General features: G+C 45.3%; 1 protein-coding gene across 2 annotated transcripts in view; it reads right to left on the bottom strand.

Annotated features, from left to right (window-relative positions):
- The window catches only part of CDK5RAP2 (CDK5 regulatory subunit associated protein 2), a 147,340-nt gene that overhangs the window by 55,845 nt on the left and 75,576 nt on the right, over positions 1–15,919 (bottom strand). Inside the window, exons 16-20 of one of the 2 annotated variants that reach the window (XM_028161427.2) lie at positions 12,206–12,336; positions 10,345–10,457; positions 8,096–8,224; positions 2,634–2,729; positions 844–1,031 (exon numbers count right to left, since the gene is read on the bottom strand). In XM_028161427.2, coding sequence (XP_028017228.2) covers positions 844–1,031; positions 2,634–2,729; positions 8,096–8,224; positions 10,345–10,457; positions 12,206–12,336 — 657 coding nt within the window. The remainder of the gene's footprint in view (positions 1–843; positions 1,032–2,633; positions 2,730–8,095; positions 8,225–10,344; positions 10,458–12,205; positions 12,337–15,919) is intronic. The other variant, XM_054727002.1, reaches the window with a different exon arrangement.

The raw sequence follows: 15,919 nt of genomic DNA, 5'->3' as shown, positions 1-15,919 counted from the left end.
CGTGAGCTCACAAACACAGAACACGTCAATCCTTCTTCTTAGCTAAAGAAACGCCCATGAGGCTTAGTCCGCCAAGGATATAGAAAGAGCAGGGTTCCTGACTCTTGCCAAGAGGCATGGGCGGCAGTCACCAGCTCCATCTCGCCATCTTTACTGGAAGAGAACTGACAACTTTCACTGTACACACCCACATGCCAGCCATTTTCCATAAACAGCACTTTTTCTTACTCCTCAGAGCAACGCTGAGGAGTGGTCAGAGAGGCTGAGGCACTGAGAGATGAGGGCACAGCAGCTGTTGATGAACCAGAAAGAATGTGAACGGGGAGGAAATGGCTCCTACAGGGTTAATTTTCAATACAAATGTACCAAATGTTTCTCCGTTTTTGTTTTAAGAAAAACACCCTGTAGTATCTCCTCACATAGGAATGACTCCCTGCAGATATAATGAGAAGAGAATTTTAGTTCAAGCTCAACATGAAACAGCAGAGTTACAACTACAATGGCAGTTTCTCAGCCGTTGCAGAACTGGAAGCCATGTCACTGGGGCTGATTCCTCTCGCCGACATCCAGAGAGCCCTGTCTGGGGCTCGCAGGAATGATTCCAAAGGAAGCTCTCTTTCTCCTCCTCCTAACGGGCTGCATGGGCTGAGCTGAAGTCCCTCACAGCCACGAGCATGCAGCCTAATGACTTAACTGCATGACTGGCAAGGCTCCTTCCCCGTCATTTCAGGAGCTTTCTCGGGTAAATTACACAGCACCACATGCCAGCTACATCCACTTAGCAAAATGAGAGTTTATTCTCCTCAACTACAGAGATAAAGCAATGCCGGAGCCCCATGTCACCTGGATTCCAGTAACGACGTGGCCTTCTCATTGAAGAACGGGGCCAGCAGGTTCATAAGCTCGTCTTCCTCCAGACTCTGGTCTCCAGGGCCGCCAGGTATGTGGGCTCCATCGTAGTCTAAAATATTGGAATCTGTGTGCCTTAAATATCCATTTTTGCAGCCCCCTTTGGAATAATCCTCAGTAATCTGCAAATCAAAGTATTTGATTAAATAATGGACTCTGGCCGAGGGGAAGGGGGCAGGTGGAGGAGAAAGGAGGGAGACAGAGAGTAAGCAAGTACAAGTGAGGCAGAGAACATGAACGAGGGAGGGGAGAGAGGGACGCCACACAGTCTCTTCATGGCAGGGAGACACTCTGACAAGAGCACAGAGATGTTTAGATCAGTTTTCTCCTCTATAAAATGGGGACAGTAATGCCACCTCCCAAGGTGACTATGAGAACAAGATGAGATGACCAACTCACTTAAGTGTGTGGCTCCGGGTCTTACCCACTACGGCATGTTTCTCCCCACCTCCCCCACAGCCCACTCTTTGGAAGTTCTTCCTCAGAAGGGCACAGAACCCATGCCATTACCAGTGCTGTGGACACTTAGATACACTTCTGCAATGTAGCCTCCCCATTATGGAACAGAAAGCCCACATGCTCTTTACAGAGACATCCTAAGTAACGTAACTGTGGTTTGCCTCATTAGGAAAGTGGAGAGTTCCTCATTCCCATGGAGATGTTATTTCCAGATCCGCCTTCTTGGGTCACGGAGGGTCCCAGAGGAGTGGTGCCAAGGATGCATCCAGTTAGAGCCTGGCTGGGCATGTCTTGAGGTGCTGCAATTAGCATTCTTGCCCCTCCTTTCCAAAGCTGTAAATTTCTTTACCAACCTATAAATAACTCCCCTCGACTTCATTACTGCTGGTGATATATACACTAGCCATCACACCCCTCTCTCCACACTTGTAAAATGATTAAGATTTTAAATGGAAGACAAGACCTACACAAAGGAGCTGTTATTTATAGGGTCTTGTGTGCCACTAATCTAGCTATTAAATCCATCTACATAAGAAACCTCCCAAGACGGAAAAATCTAGAATATACTAATAAAAATAGTAACCGCTATCATTTACTGAGCACTTAGTACATGCACTTCTATTTAAATATCACAACAAGTCTAACAAGAAGTATTATTATCTTCATTGATGGGGAAACTCAGGCTTAGAGGCTAAGTAAGGGTTAACCAGGGTCACAGAGATACCGACCTAGACCCAAAATCAAGTCTCATTCCAAAGCCCTGCCTTTTCACGGCTTTGCTCTCCATCACTATCTACATTTTAATGATCTCCCATTTGTGACTCCATGAACTTGAACACCGTGAAGGCTGCAAATGTCAAATCTGCAGCCTCCTATCTCCCACCACATCCCAGTCTTGAGGATCTTTTTCAAACTTGGAGAGTGTTTGCTCCAAATATTCAGTATCAGTGCGGCTGGAGGAACATTCAATGTGGACAGAGTCAAATTCTCATTGGTGCTGGTCACTCAGGAAAGTTATTCTCCTTGTAAAGCCCTGTTTTTATTTGCAAGTATATGTTTGTTTACTGTTTCATTACTGGCTCTCCCACCCGGTCAGTGACTCCTGAGAAGGAAGGGACCTAGTCTCTCGGCTCTCCACAGGCACACAGCAGGCGCTCAACACAGGTGGAATGAACAGGAAACCCATGGGACACATCCCAGACTAGCCGCCTGGCTTGGGCACAGAGAGGGGGAGAGGGGAAAGGAATTAACTGCCGTGTTCCTACCTTCTTAGTCTGCTCCAAATGCGGGTCACTCAGGGAAGTACTCTCGTCACCCTCTCCAATTCTGATCGTGTCCTCGTCTTCCTTGCCAGCCGGAAGCTACATGGTGCATGGAATGGTGTGAAAATGCAACCCAAAAAAGGATGTAGCATGAATATGTATGAATAAGTCAGTGATGACTTTTTTTAAAATGCAAAACAAAAACAAACCAAAAAAAGAAGCAAAAAAAAATGCCAAAGCCATGAAATAAAAATTAACTAAAGTTAGAGTTGCTAGTTCTGGAAATCACACACAGCTGCCTGGGACCAGGCATAATTTAAGGACAAACTCCCCAAGAAATAACTCGAGCTATTTTCCCTGCCCTTGCACGGCCCTCCCCGAGCTGCTGTGAGTGGAATATGCTCTCTGTTGTCCTGCCATTGCTGAATTCACTTTCAGATTATATAAAAGTAACAAGATTTTGGAAAACAGCTATTGATGGGACTGAAAATATCAGACAGCGAGAAAGCAGTAAATGAAATCTATGGTTTATGCACCACTGCTTCTACTTCTCACAGGGCATCGACCTCTCTTTGGAGTGTCACGCCTCTGAGATGGACAGTCCCAGCAACACTGTCATTTTGCTGACAAATGTCCTCATTGCTAATAAAGAGGATCAGGCTTGCCTGATGATAACTTCATGCTTTTGAAAACGAAGGACAGTTATTTATAAAAAGTGCATAAATCCCTGATGCTTTAAAGAAGTGCAATTCCCAAAGGTTCTGCAGAATGCAGAACAGACAGTACGACGTTCTCAAGAGGGCCAGATCTCTGCTGTCTGGGAGAGTGAAAATGCTAATCATGCAGCACCTGGATTAACCAAATAAAACATGAGAGGAAAGGTGGCCATCCCCTGGGAGGGAATCAGACACAGCTGTCTCAAAAATTATACCAAACCCCATTTCACCAGCGTTAAAACCACAGACTAAGCGCGGAGTCACTTGCTGGGCATGTTGAACATATGAGATGTCTAGGATTCTAGCACCATAGTTTTATTCTATGAATTTATACATTTAATCAACTACCCATAATTCTCCCAGCCCAACTTAAAATTTTCTATTCTTCCTTTTAGAGGAAACTCTTGTTTTGGAAGAAGAAAAACAAAACACAGCAAACTAATATCAGAAAAGTCATTTTATAGAAAATATCCCAGGATCAGAATATATTCAATCTAACCACATCCAAATCTGCAATGAGGATCAAATAGAATTGATGATCACAAATCAGATCTGTACTATCAAGCAATAATCAGACTAAGATTACATAAGTATACTTGTTAGGGCATACAGGTTTCTAAATACAGGGGAGGAACCCACTCCTGCTACTGGCTTCTTCCCTCATCATTAAAACTTTCTCAGTTATAGAGATCAACCAGGACTGTTAAACTTGTTAGTGAGAGTATAAAATGTTAAGCCACTATGGAAAAAATACTGGCAATTTCTTATAAAACTAATAACCCAATGATCCAGAAATCCCCCTCCTAGGTATTCATCAAGAGAACTAGAAACATGTCCACAAAAAGGTTTGCATATGAATATTCATATCAGCTTTTATAACAGTATCCAAAACCCAGAAACAATCCAAATGTTCATCAATAGCAGAATGAATAAACAAACTGTAACTTAATCATATATTAGAATACTACTGAGCAATAAAAAGGAATAAACTGTTGATTCATGTAACAACATGGACAAATCTCAAAAACATGCTGAGTGAAAAAGCATTACACAAAAGAAAGCATCCTTTATGATTCCATTTACGGAAAGGAACAGTCCAGGCACAACTAATCCAGGAGAACAAGATGAGAGAAGTGGACAGGGTGAGGTGGGGATTGACTAGAAGGGCCATGATTTTGCTAGGGATTGGGGTTACAAAGGTACATACATTTGTAAAAGTTAGCAAATGTAGACTTACGGTTTATTCATTTCACTGTATGCGAATTTAACCTTAAAAGAAAAAATAACTATAAAACATATTAAAGTTAAAGATAAGCATGTTGGAGTACTTAGGGGAAAGTGTACTGATGTTTGTACATTAAAATGTATCAAAAAGATAAGCTGAGTGATGATGGACAGGTGGGAAATGTTAATAGTAGAATCTAGATGGTGAGACTACCCTGACTACAGTCTGCTCAAAACACTACCGTATGTCAATTCTCTCCATCTTTTTTTTTAAATTCCTACCCACAGATTTTTTTTTTAATCTTTATTGTTGAAAGTATCACATATCTCCCATTTCGCCCCCATCGGCCCCTTCTAACTCACCCCTGCTCCCTGGTCATATTTTTTATTGATTTTGAGAGAGAGGGGAAGATAGAGAGAAAGAGAAAGAAAAATATCAGTGTACAAGAGAAACATCAATCGGTTGCCTCTCATCAATATGTGCCCAAACAGGGGATTGAACCCACAACCTACGCATGTGCCCTGACCAGGAATCGAAACTGCAACCTTTTTGGTGCACAGACCGTCGCTCCAACCAACTGAGTCACCCAGCTGGGCCTGTATGTCAATTCTCAACTACATTTTTCTATAATACATAAATTAACAACCAATAAATAAATGTAAAGAAATAGGAGCAACCTCATGAGAGATTTTTTTTTTTTTCTCCCAAAAGATCTTTTTTTTTTTTTTAATTTCTTTATTGATTAAGGTGTCACATATTTGTCCTCATCCCCCCATTCCCATCCCACCCCTCTCCCCACGCATGCCCCAATCCCCTGTTGAACTTAACCGTTGGATGGGCTTATATGCATGCATACATGTCCTTTGGTTGAACTCTCCCCCTCCCCCCCACCCTCCCCCTACCCTCCAATATCCTCCCTCTGAGGCCCGATAGTCCGATCGATGCCTCCTTGCTTCTGGTTCTGTTCTTGTTCCTCAGTCTATGTTGTTCATCATTTCCTCTAGATGAACGAGATCAAATGTCACTAGATATATACTAATAAGAACTGAATGTGAGACGAGCAATAATAGTTATGCTGACAGGCAAATGAATCAATCTGTAGCGAGCTTCCCCCTGGACCAACAGTTCTTTTGAGACCCAATTTCGATGTCCAGTAGTTCCTTATGTGTACATGTCAGCACTGACCCCTCAGCTCTGGATGGTGGACAGATGGTGGCAATGGAGGTCCGAATCCCTCTGGTTTGGTCTCGGCCGAACCCAGGGGCACGGCGTCACCTGGACTAAGGGGCACGTGGCCTCACCCATACCCAAGGGGCGCGTGGTCTCACCCGGGCCTGGGACCCAGCCTCACCCGGATGGATCCAGGGGCGCACGGCCTCACCCGGACCCAGGATCTGGCTTCACCCGTACCCAGGGACGCTTGGCCTCTCATGAGAGATTTTAAATGCACTTTAAAACAAAAGAACACCTGTGCATGGCCTTTGTGGGTGGTCTGAAGTAGAGTGCCAGGCGCAGGGCAGCAGTGGACTGCAGCAACCGTTTTGAAGATGAACCCGACCAACTGTCTTCAAGGGCCTCCTACTGTTTGGACCCCTTTGTCAAATTAAAAGTTGTGGTAGGAGGGCACATAAAAATAAATGATATGCCTATTTTATATCTATATCTACTAGTATTTGTACGTCAGACCTAGTAACTGCATATCTGGAAATAAAGCCTAAGGAAAAAAATCCTAAACCCAGAAAAGATTTGAGTCCAAAGGCACTCAGCAGGTAAATTTAAATAGTGAATCGCTGAAAACAATCTCCATGTTCAGCAATGGTGAGGCAGTTAGTTAAATTTCAGTCCATTCATAAGATGCTATAACAGAACAGTGACAGGAAAAACACAAGAAACAAAACTGTATATATGTCTTGTGGGCATGCACGTGTCCATACACACAAACGGAGAAGGAAAGATGCCAAAATGCGAGTAACTGTGTTTTAAAGTGACAGGATTATGGGGTGATTTCTTTTCTCTATTTTCCAAGCATTGGGTAATGCTATGGGTTAATTAAATATTGGAGTTAAATATTGGAGAAAAATACTGAATTTATCACACAAACGATATTTGCCGTCGTCGTTTTCCTTTTCTGATTTCTAGGCTCCCAGAGAGCAGGATCGGTGCCAGCCCCACAGTGCAAGCCCTGCTGCTCAGAAGAGGCATGGACACAAGCAGGTCCAGTGTTCCTGCCTCCTTCTCACGAAGGAGAGCCACACGCCCTCCCAGGGAGCGCAGCCGCCCCTCCTTGTCACCCACCCTCACCCCTAACTTCTCCTCCCTGGGCTCAAGGTTGTTGTGGGAACATCCCCCTTCCCATTGCAGGGATGACGGGAACTAGGCTACAAAGGGCAAGGCGACTCATAGGGAACATCAAATGGAAGTGCAATCTGACATATTACTCAAATCTGAACCGGCTGGTATGAAGACCTCAGAGTGGGAAGAGGAAAAGGCCTCTGTTCTCCAAAGGACACAATGGGACATTTAACAGATTTTTCAAAGGACAAATGAACAAACAAACTTGCCATTTACCACTCAAATGAAGTAGGTGAAGAATGAGCTGCTTATTAAAAATGCTGCCTTGGAGAAAAGAAGCCAAGAGACTTGTTTCTCCCTAAATGAATCGCAGATATTCTTGGTTTTCAAAATGCTCCGGAGCCCTGGAGGCTTAGATCAGTAACATTCCCTCTCCAAGACAGCAGATGGCCAGCGCAGCTTCAATACCTTTGAGCATTTCCCACGTGGAAGGTGGGAGGAGACAGCTTAAAGCTGACAAATCTTTCCCCAGAAATGATGTGGCAATGAGACGTCCATTGACATGACATGTCAGGCTGGTTCAAGAAGATTCCAGGGGCCCCAAACAGGCCCACCTGCATTTCAGGGTGAGAACGATTCGTCTTCTGAAAAAGGCTATCAGATGCAGGGGTCACGGCTCTTCAAGCAGAGAGTTGGGCCGAGTTAGGGGCAAAAGGGAGGAAACAACAAACTCTGCATCACTGTCACAACTTTGGGGTCCTCCCATTGTACGCCCCGGGCTGAGAACAGAGAACATCAAAGGCAACACTTGGCAAAGATGAGCAGAGACCAGAGGTCGTCAGGGTGCACAAGGCTTCCCTGGTCCTTCCCCGGAGCAAACTCACACATGGGCCTCTCCCCCTCGGAACACGATCCCAGGGAACTACAGGCTGCATCTGCACTACCCAGATCCCTCAGCCCGCACCTCTCTTCCAGATGTGCCATCTGCAGCACAGATCTCAGGGCCGGGCTGGGAGTCAAAGGCATCCCAATGTACCGAATGTGTCCCCGCAAACATGGCCCAAACTTGAGGAAGCCTGTGGACAGACCTGCTGACCCAAGAGGGCCCTCAAAACCCCAACCACGGCCGAGGGAATTTCTCTAGAGACTCCCCAGGACAGGCGCAGTCTTGAGAAATCTGGGGTGTTGTTATTTTTTTGTAATTAGCACGTGACAAGGATGGTTTTTCTTACCTCCATTTGTTCTGTTGACTCAAGTCTGTCATCCCCCGGGAAGCCCAGGCAGGAGAGGTCAAAGATGGTTTTCTTCAGGTGCTGGTTGTCTGTATACAGCTCCTTCACGAGCTGTATGAGGTCGCTGACCTAGGAGGTAGGAGGAGAGAACTGGATACCCACAAGCAGACTTCAGCTTCCCAGGGCCACACTCCTGGGCACAGACCTTGCTACTGAGCAGACCTCTCAGCAGCACGGCTGTGGAGCACCAGGCGGTCTGGTTCCAGGCTTCAGGCTGCCCTGGGGACAGTGCGGGGGAACACCAGCACGCCTGTCCTCTACTCCCAGAGCCAGCACTTCATGGCAGAGGTGCTGGGCAAGTGGCCTAAGCTAAGCCTCCAACTCCTCATCTGTGGAATGGGTTACTGCGAGAATTGAATCAGATCATGGTCACAGTGCCCTAAGTCCATGGTACAGTCTAATAACAGCTAACACTACCTGTCTGGTACTTGAGGCCCTCGGGAGGAAAATGCCCGAGAATGAAGTTTCTGAGACTGTCAGAGCCTTATTTTACAGCATCGCCTTCTCTGTACACTTACCTAGCAGTGTCAGTAATAATAATAGTCTTCAATTACAAAGCAATTTACAGCTACTAAAATACTCCCACAAGCTTGAGTCGATTATTCTTTTCAAAAATCTTGAGGAGGTGGATAGACTAGTATAATTACCCCCATTTTACAATGAAGAGCCTGGGGTGGAAAGACCTTCACTGCCCAAGGTCCCACCGCTGGGGGTGCCTGGAGAACAAATGGCAGGTAACAGCCAACGTGCCTCGCCATGTGGGAAAGGGCAGCTGCCTCCACAGAGGCACAGCCCGGCCGGAGCTGCGATCCGGACACTCCCAGCCCTGTGCTCCTCCTTAAGGTACCGGTCTTGCTAGGCCAGGTACATAAGCAATTGAACAGACACCACCTTTGTTCCCAGCAAGTTTCAAATCCCAATGGCCAGTAATTTTCCAAGGACGTCTTAACGAGGTAATCATTAGCCCCTCCAATAAAGTGGGAAATCTTACCCACCCAGACTATCCATAGCAGATGTCCAAAATACACCAACACATGAGTACAAACTGAACCCGATGCTCAAGGTTATAATGGAAAATAGAAGATATTCTGATCCTATAAACACTATGTGACACTTACTACGTGTCAACCACGTGAACGATTTCCTGCCCTTAACACAGCCACAGTAGGTACTAGCAGCAGCTATATCGTCCCCATTTTCTTTACCTTCAAAAATTAAATGCCTCATGCTCCTTGCTTTACTCCTCCCACAATACTGAAATTTTTCTAATTCTCCTTTCTATTTCTTACTTCTGTGCCTTACACCGGCTATTTTCCCCTTCTCTGCTAAAAAAGCCCTCTACCCAGACAAACTCCTATCCATTCTTCAAAATCCACTTCAGGACTCACTTACGCTGAGAAGCTTTCTCTGATCAAGTGAGCACTCCCCAAACCCAACAGTTAACCTTTCCTTCTCTGCTACCTCCATACCCTGCACATCTGCCTATTACAGCAACCCCTACACCCCACATTGCAATTACTTATTTACAAGTCTACTCACTCTATCAGATTGTAAGTTATTCCAAGATAGAAACTGAATCTGTCATACATGTATGATAATTTTACAATAAAACAGTCTCCTCTGAGCTCACACTTCCTATTCTTATTCTATTCTTAGAACCTTGAAATATTAAATCACTCTAACCACACCAACAACGATCAACAGATTGAAAAAACCTTTTCAATTTTAAAAAAGATTTTTTTTGATCAAACTTGAACGTTTATTCTTTCAAAAAGTATCTATTAACTCCCACTACATGTGCCAGGTACTGGAAAACCAGAGATAAATGGGTGTTCACGGCCTAGCAGAGGAAACAGACAACACCCCGATAATTGCAGACCCGCATGCGAAGGGAATCGATGTGCCTGGTACAAGAAGAAAGGCGAACGACCTGAGGGGAAGGTGGCCAACTCTACGTGGAGGGACTAGAGAGCGTGTCCGAGAGCAGCTCGAGCTGGGCTGGTCCTTGAGCCTAAGGAGTGTATCAGACCTGGGGAGGGCTCTCCAGGTAGCGCGCGTGAAGGAGCAAAGGCAAGCAGGGAGGGGAGGAAAGAAAGGAGAGAAAGGGGGTTTGAGACTCTTACACCTCTGATCAGGAACCCAAGAGACAACAAATAACCAAAAGAGAACTGAAAGTAATAGGCAAATACCTTTTTCTTAAGTTCTTCTTGAGAAAAATGGTCCACTTGAAACCGATTGTGCTCTTCAAGGCAAATACTTAGATAAGATGTTTGATCACTATAAAATGAAAATGGTTCTTCTGCTAGAAAGAAAACAAAGTGGCAGGAGGAGAAAAAGAAAATCAGAAATAGATCCTTCCAAGATCAGTCCCAGTGCAATCCATCTCTGGCAGTTTGAATTGGGTGGGGGTGGGGACAGAGGGACAGAAGTACCCATAGGGAGTCTAAGCTTTGGAGCAAAGTAATTTTCCCTTCTTTCTCTACAGGCTGATGTCTCAAAGTGTGGTTTCATCATGGGCTGCAGAAGCTTTCACTGTAGCCAATTCTGAATTATAATTTGCATATCAAGTGTTGTGCCTGAGTGGCACAAGAAAATGGTGATTTCAGTTTAAAAGAGGGAATGATTCTGTTTAGGTGAGAATACAGGAAAATTAGATGTGACCTTCAAGGGTAGAACTCAAGGGAAATAAATGCCTAATGTATTTTTTACTGACCCCAGAGCCTCCATGGTAGCGAGCATACCCCGTGCAGAAAATGCCTGCTAGATCTCAGATAAGAGAGCCGAGTCACCTACATAAGGGCCGGCTCCCTCTGCAGCAGCCGTCTTCACCAGTGTTCCGCAAGAATGTTTAAAACATGCAGTACCCGACTATGTAGTCAGGGCACTGACCCTTTCCCCTTAGACTGTCAAATAAAAAAATGACAACAGCCAACACAACAATAGCCGGCCAGTGGTGTGAATAAACCAAAATTATGCCCTTTTGTTGTTGTTGTTAGATCAGCAAAAAAATACATTTTTTGGTGTGCTGCAGAATGTTAGTAGTTAGTTTATGTGCCGTGAGATGAAAAAGGCTGAAAATTGCTGCTCTGCAGCAAAGGTCACATTCTAATAGGGAGGGAAGGCGCAGGGAAGGGGCAGGCTGTTTACTGAGTGAGGCATATCCACAAACATGACCTCATTTAACACACGCGGGTAAGAGCTGCTACACTTAATGCACTAGGAAGAGCTGCACTTCAAAGGAAGATGTCCTGGCTCACATCTGGGTAAACCAAGTCCCACTCCACCCCTGAGCCTCATTTCTTCATCTGTAAAATAAAGTCAATACCTACTCTACCTACCGGGATGATTGTCAGGATCAGGGATGAGAAGTTAATTGCCTGGCGCTGTGCCTTGTACATAGTAGTCGCTCAAGAAATGTTAAGCCCACCACTATTACCAATTTATACCACACATGCCAGGCTAGGGATACAGAAAGGGAGGAGATTCCAAGCCAGACGCTAAGGGGCTCAGGTTCTAGGAAGGGAGAGGGCCAAACATTACTGTGAGAAGCACAGCAATACAAGAACCACAGGACCCTCATCTTGCAGCCCTCCCTAAATGAGTCCACTGTGGTCACGACAACGCAAAAGGCAGTGCTTGGATATGAAGCAGCGATCTCGCCCTCACGTGTCTGTAGTCCGGGCTCTGCATGGGGTGCTGTGGAAGGCAGAGCCCGGACGCTCTGGGCAGCCAGGGCTGTTATAAGGGGTACTGGAAGGTTCCAAGGCAACTAGAAGTATCAAGCGCTACAGAACCCAGGAGAGGCAGAGGGAAGCAGTCCTGCAGCAGAGCTCTGCGGAATTCACACCATTTGCTGGGTCTTCCACTACGAAGACCGAAGCCAGGCGGCTACAGACTGGGAGAGAAAACACTGACATCCCCACAGAAAAGGACCCGCAGATGAATTCCTGTGGGTGACTCATGTCCTAATGGGGTTTAGGACTCCCTTAGAGTCCAGTCCCAGTCCTCCGAGTAGAAAAACCAAAGGGAAATAAATACAAGAGCGTGTACCTTCCCGCCTCCGTATTTCACTGATCTGCTCCTCCAGCGTCTTTTGCAGATTCCGATAGGTGAGCACATCCCGCTCCAGCTGCTTCCGCAGGGCAAGGATGCTGTTTAACTCAGCCTGCAGGTTGCTGACACTTGGTAAAATAAGACACAGAAATTAAAAAACAGACCCGTTTGTGCTTTAAGATGCAAAACCCTGCCAACCTTCCCTTTGATTTTTATGTCTTTTGTGGTTGTTTCTGGTTATAAAAGTAAATATGTTTGTTATAGGAATTTTAAAATATAAGACAAAAGAATAAAGAAAACAAAAATTACCATGATTCCACTACCAATTAACACTTGACAGACTGTATTTCCTCCCAATCTACACCCCCTGAGTATTATTACAAGGTTGAAATGGATGTACAATGCTAGGTTGTGTGTTCCTCACTTACATATTCCCCTACACATTTGGAAATTGTTTGCAAACATCAATTTTTGACTCTGTAGCATTAACTCCTCCCCTATCAGTGCGCATTGGGATCACTTCAGGTTTTTGCTACAGATGGAAATAAGTGAAAATAGTTTAACTCCACAGAATGTCTCTGTTGGAAGTGCCTGTGAGGGCGTGGGTATAAAAAGGGAGGCTCGCCGAAACCGGTTTGGCTCAGTGGATAGAGCGTCGGTCTGCGGACTGAAAGGTCCCAGGTTCGATTCCGGTCAAGGGCATGTACCTTGGTTGCGGGCACATCCCCAGTGGGGGATGTGCAGGAGGCAGCTGGTCGATGTTTCTCTCTCATCGATGTTTCTAGCTTTCTATCCCCCTCCCTTCCTCTCTGTAAAAAATCAATAAAATATATAAAAAAAAAAAAAAATAAAAAAATAAAAGGCCCCTATGACACCCGTGTTAAAATGAAAACTCTCAGAGCTCAAAACAACAGAGCAGGGGGATGTGTCAGAGTGTCTCTATTACTCTGCGAATTCAAAAAAAAAAAAAAAAAAAAAAAAAAAAGGGAGGCTCTCCGGAGCCTGGTGTCACCTGGCACCCAGGCTTCAGAAGAGAGGAGACAAGAGAGAATGTCGGTTGTATCACTCCAAAAAGAGGTGGTAGAGGGTAAGGGTGAGGGACAGGAAAGAAGAGAGAAAAATAAAGAACAAAGCAAGTCAATAAAAAGAGGGAGGGAAGGACCAATTTAAAGACCAACAGAACTCCACTGTGGTGGGTCAGTCCCTCCCAAATACATGGTGGAATGGGTTCTTATCTTAGGAGGGGGAGCCAAGTATGACATCAGGGTCACTGTGACACAGTGCTAAGCTAGAGAGAGAGCAACCTGGAACTCAGAGGAGGCCATGAAAATGCACACCTCCCAGAATTGGCATTGACCTTGGGGAGGACTGTCCAACAGAATCCCTCCGACGATGGAAATGCTCGGTATCTACACTATCTAATACAGCAGCCACTAGCTAAAAGCGCCTACAGAGCATTTAAACTGTGACTAGCATACCAAAGAACTAAATGCCTAATTTTTTAAAATTTAAATTTAAATAGTCACATGGCTAGTGGCTACTAATTGGACCATGCATGTCCACAGGAAGGACTGTGATCCTACTGCTGTGCACACGGCAGGGGTCCAAACCGGTACACCAGCTCTCAGAGGAACAGAGACCCCAGCCAAAATCTGAGTAACATAAACAATGCTTCACTGAACTCGGTGCCTAAGCCTTGTTCCACACTCAGGTTAGTTTCTTAAGACAAGTTTCTCAGCAGTGCAAGGACAGTCAAACTATATGAACATTTCTCAAGACCACCAAAACACACTAACACGTCAGAAAGCCTCCTTTCTCAGACACCAAGTGATATATCACTCCCTATCCAGCATATGACCTATCGTTCCCTAAGAGTGTCCATCAACACTTTGGAATTGTCTGTGTGGCTTTTCCTAGGAAGAGGGCCCATAAGCTTTCAAGAGACTTTTCAAAAGGGGTCCACACCCCGAAACAGATACAAGCTATTGCTCTAAGTATATGTGCTGCAGACTCAAGCCCTACTTCTCCTTCACAAATTTCTTCCAGCTCCATCCACCGGACTGCACACATAAATCAACATATATTGGAAGGAAAATAAACCATTATGTCTAATCTTCTATGCTCACTGCTTTGACGATGGCTCATTGTGAAAGCCGTCTTCTTGCAAAGCAAGGGGCCCTACCAGCAACTTGCACCTACTTCCATTTCAAGACAATCATAATGACCAATTTGTAAGGCTGATGGAAAACCTTCCAGAGTGTCACAGCGCAGCACTCGCTTGGATACGGCTGGGCTGCAGACACATTTAACCAGGGAAAAAGAAAAAAGGAGATTGCTTTAGCAAAGCTCGTGCGATTAGGGCTGGGAAAGCTAACTGCTTCACTCTCTCTTCCATTCGCTGCTGCGCCCCTGTCTATTATTTATGTTTCCCCAACTCCAGAGTCTTTTCAAGGTGCAGAGATTTGGTGGAACAAAAGAAGCAAAGGAAGCAAAAGCCCTGTGCATTCCTCTCTCTGGAACGTGGTAGGGAAAGAGGCAGAAATGAGCAGTAGAGACCCAAGCACCAAAAGGCAACCACCAACAGCTCGCTCCATGACCTCAGGCCTTAGTTCTAATTTCCTCCTCTGTAAAATGGGGTGATATCTCTCCTTCAAGGTTGTTTTGAGGATTAAATTAGGTGTTATATGGGAAAGAACACAGCATAGTGCCTAACACATACTAAATACTCAACACATTATTTCCTTCCTTCCGCGTATCCTAAAAACTCCCCCAAAAAGATAACATTTATAAGCCAAATGTCTGATTCTCATGAGTTACATCAGTGATTCTCATATGGAAACAATTTTGGCACCCAGGGAACAAGTGGCAATATCTGCAGACTCTGATAGTTGTCACAACTGGGGCGTGGAAGGGAGCTACCGGCATGTAGTGGAGAAAGTCAGAGATGTTGCTAAATGAGACAATGCACAGGATAGCCCCTCCTAACAAAAAATTACCCAGCCTCAAGTCCCAATAGTGCCAAGGGTGAGAAAGCTGAGTCACAGGGCAGTGAAAACTGTCCGAGTTCTCAAGATGAGAGACGTCTCAGGAAGGGCAGAGGCTCGGGAGCCAGGGAGGTCTGAGCTCTGGTCGTTCCGAGCTGTAGACGCCTGGACAATACCCTGACTACCTCCAAGAACTGACTTCCACTCCTTGCCCCATCTAGTCCAACCCCAGCCCCAACCAGGAAGCCACGGCAATCTTGTTCCACAGTATCCCTGTCCACTTCCTCTGCTTCTGTGCTGTTTTGAAATAAACTCCAGACATAATTCCTTTCACCTGTTACTATCTCAGTTCAGAGAAAGATGATTTCTTACTATGAGAAATCACTGAGGCCTCCCCTATATTTATAGATGGGAAAACAGTGGCCCAGGGCAGGCCACTTGCCTATGGACACAGAACTAGGGCTACGACAAGACCTCTAGCCTGTAATCAACTCTCCTCACCACACTCCCAGGCACCAAATCATCCCAGCAATTCTGTAAAGACACAAGTTGCTTGAGTGAGTTGTGGGGTTCTGTCACTCATCATCCATGTGACTTCGGACAAGTCGCTTAACCTCTCATGGAAAATGGCTTTATGGAAAACAGAAATAACAGTATTACTTACCTCAGAAAACTGCTGTGAGGATCACTGGAGATAATACATAGACACACTTTCTAAATAAAAATC

This window comes from Eptesicus fuscus, chromosome 15 (assembly GCF_027574615.1).
Source record: "Eptesicus fuscus isolate TK198812 chromosome 15, DD_ASM_mEF_20220401, whole genome shotgun sequence".
Classification (NCBI taxonomy): domain Eukaryota; kingdom Metazoa; phylum Chordata; class Mammalia; order Chiroptera; family Vespertilionidae; genus Eptesicus; species Eptesicus fuscus.
Note: the sequence above shows the minus strand (reverse complement) of the source record. Positions and strands in the feature narration are given on the sequence as shown.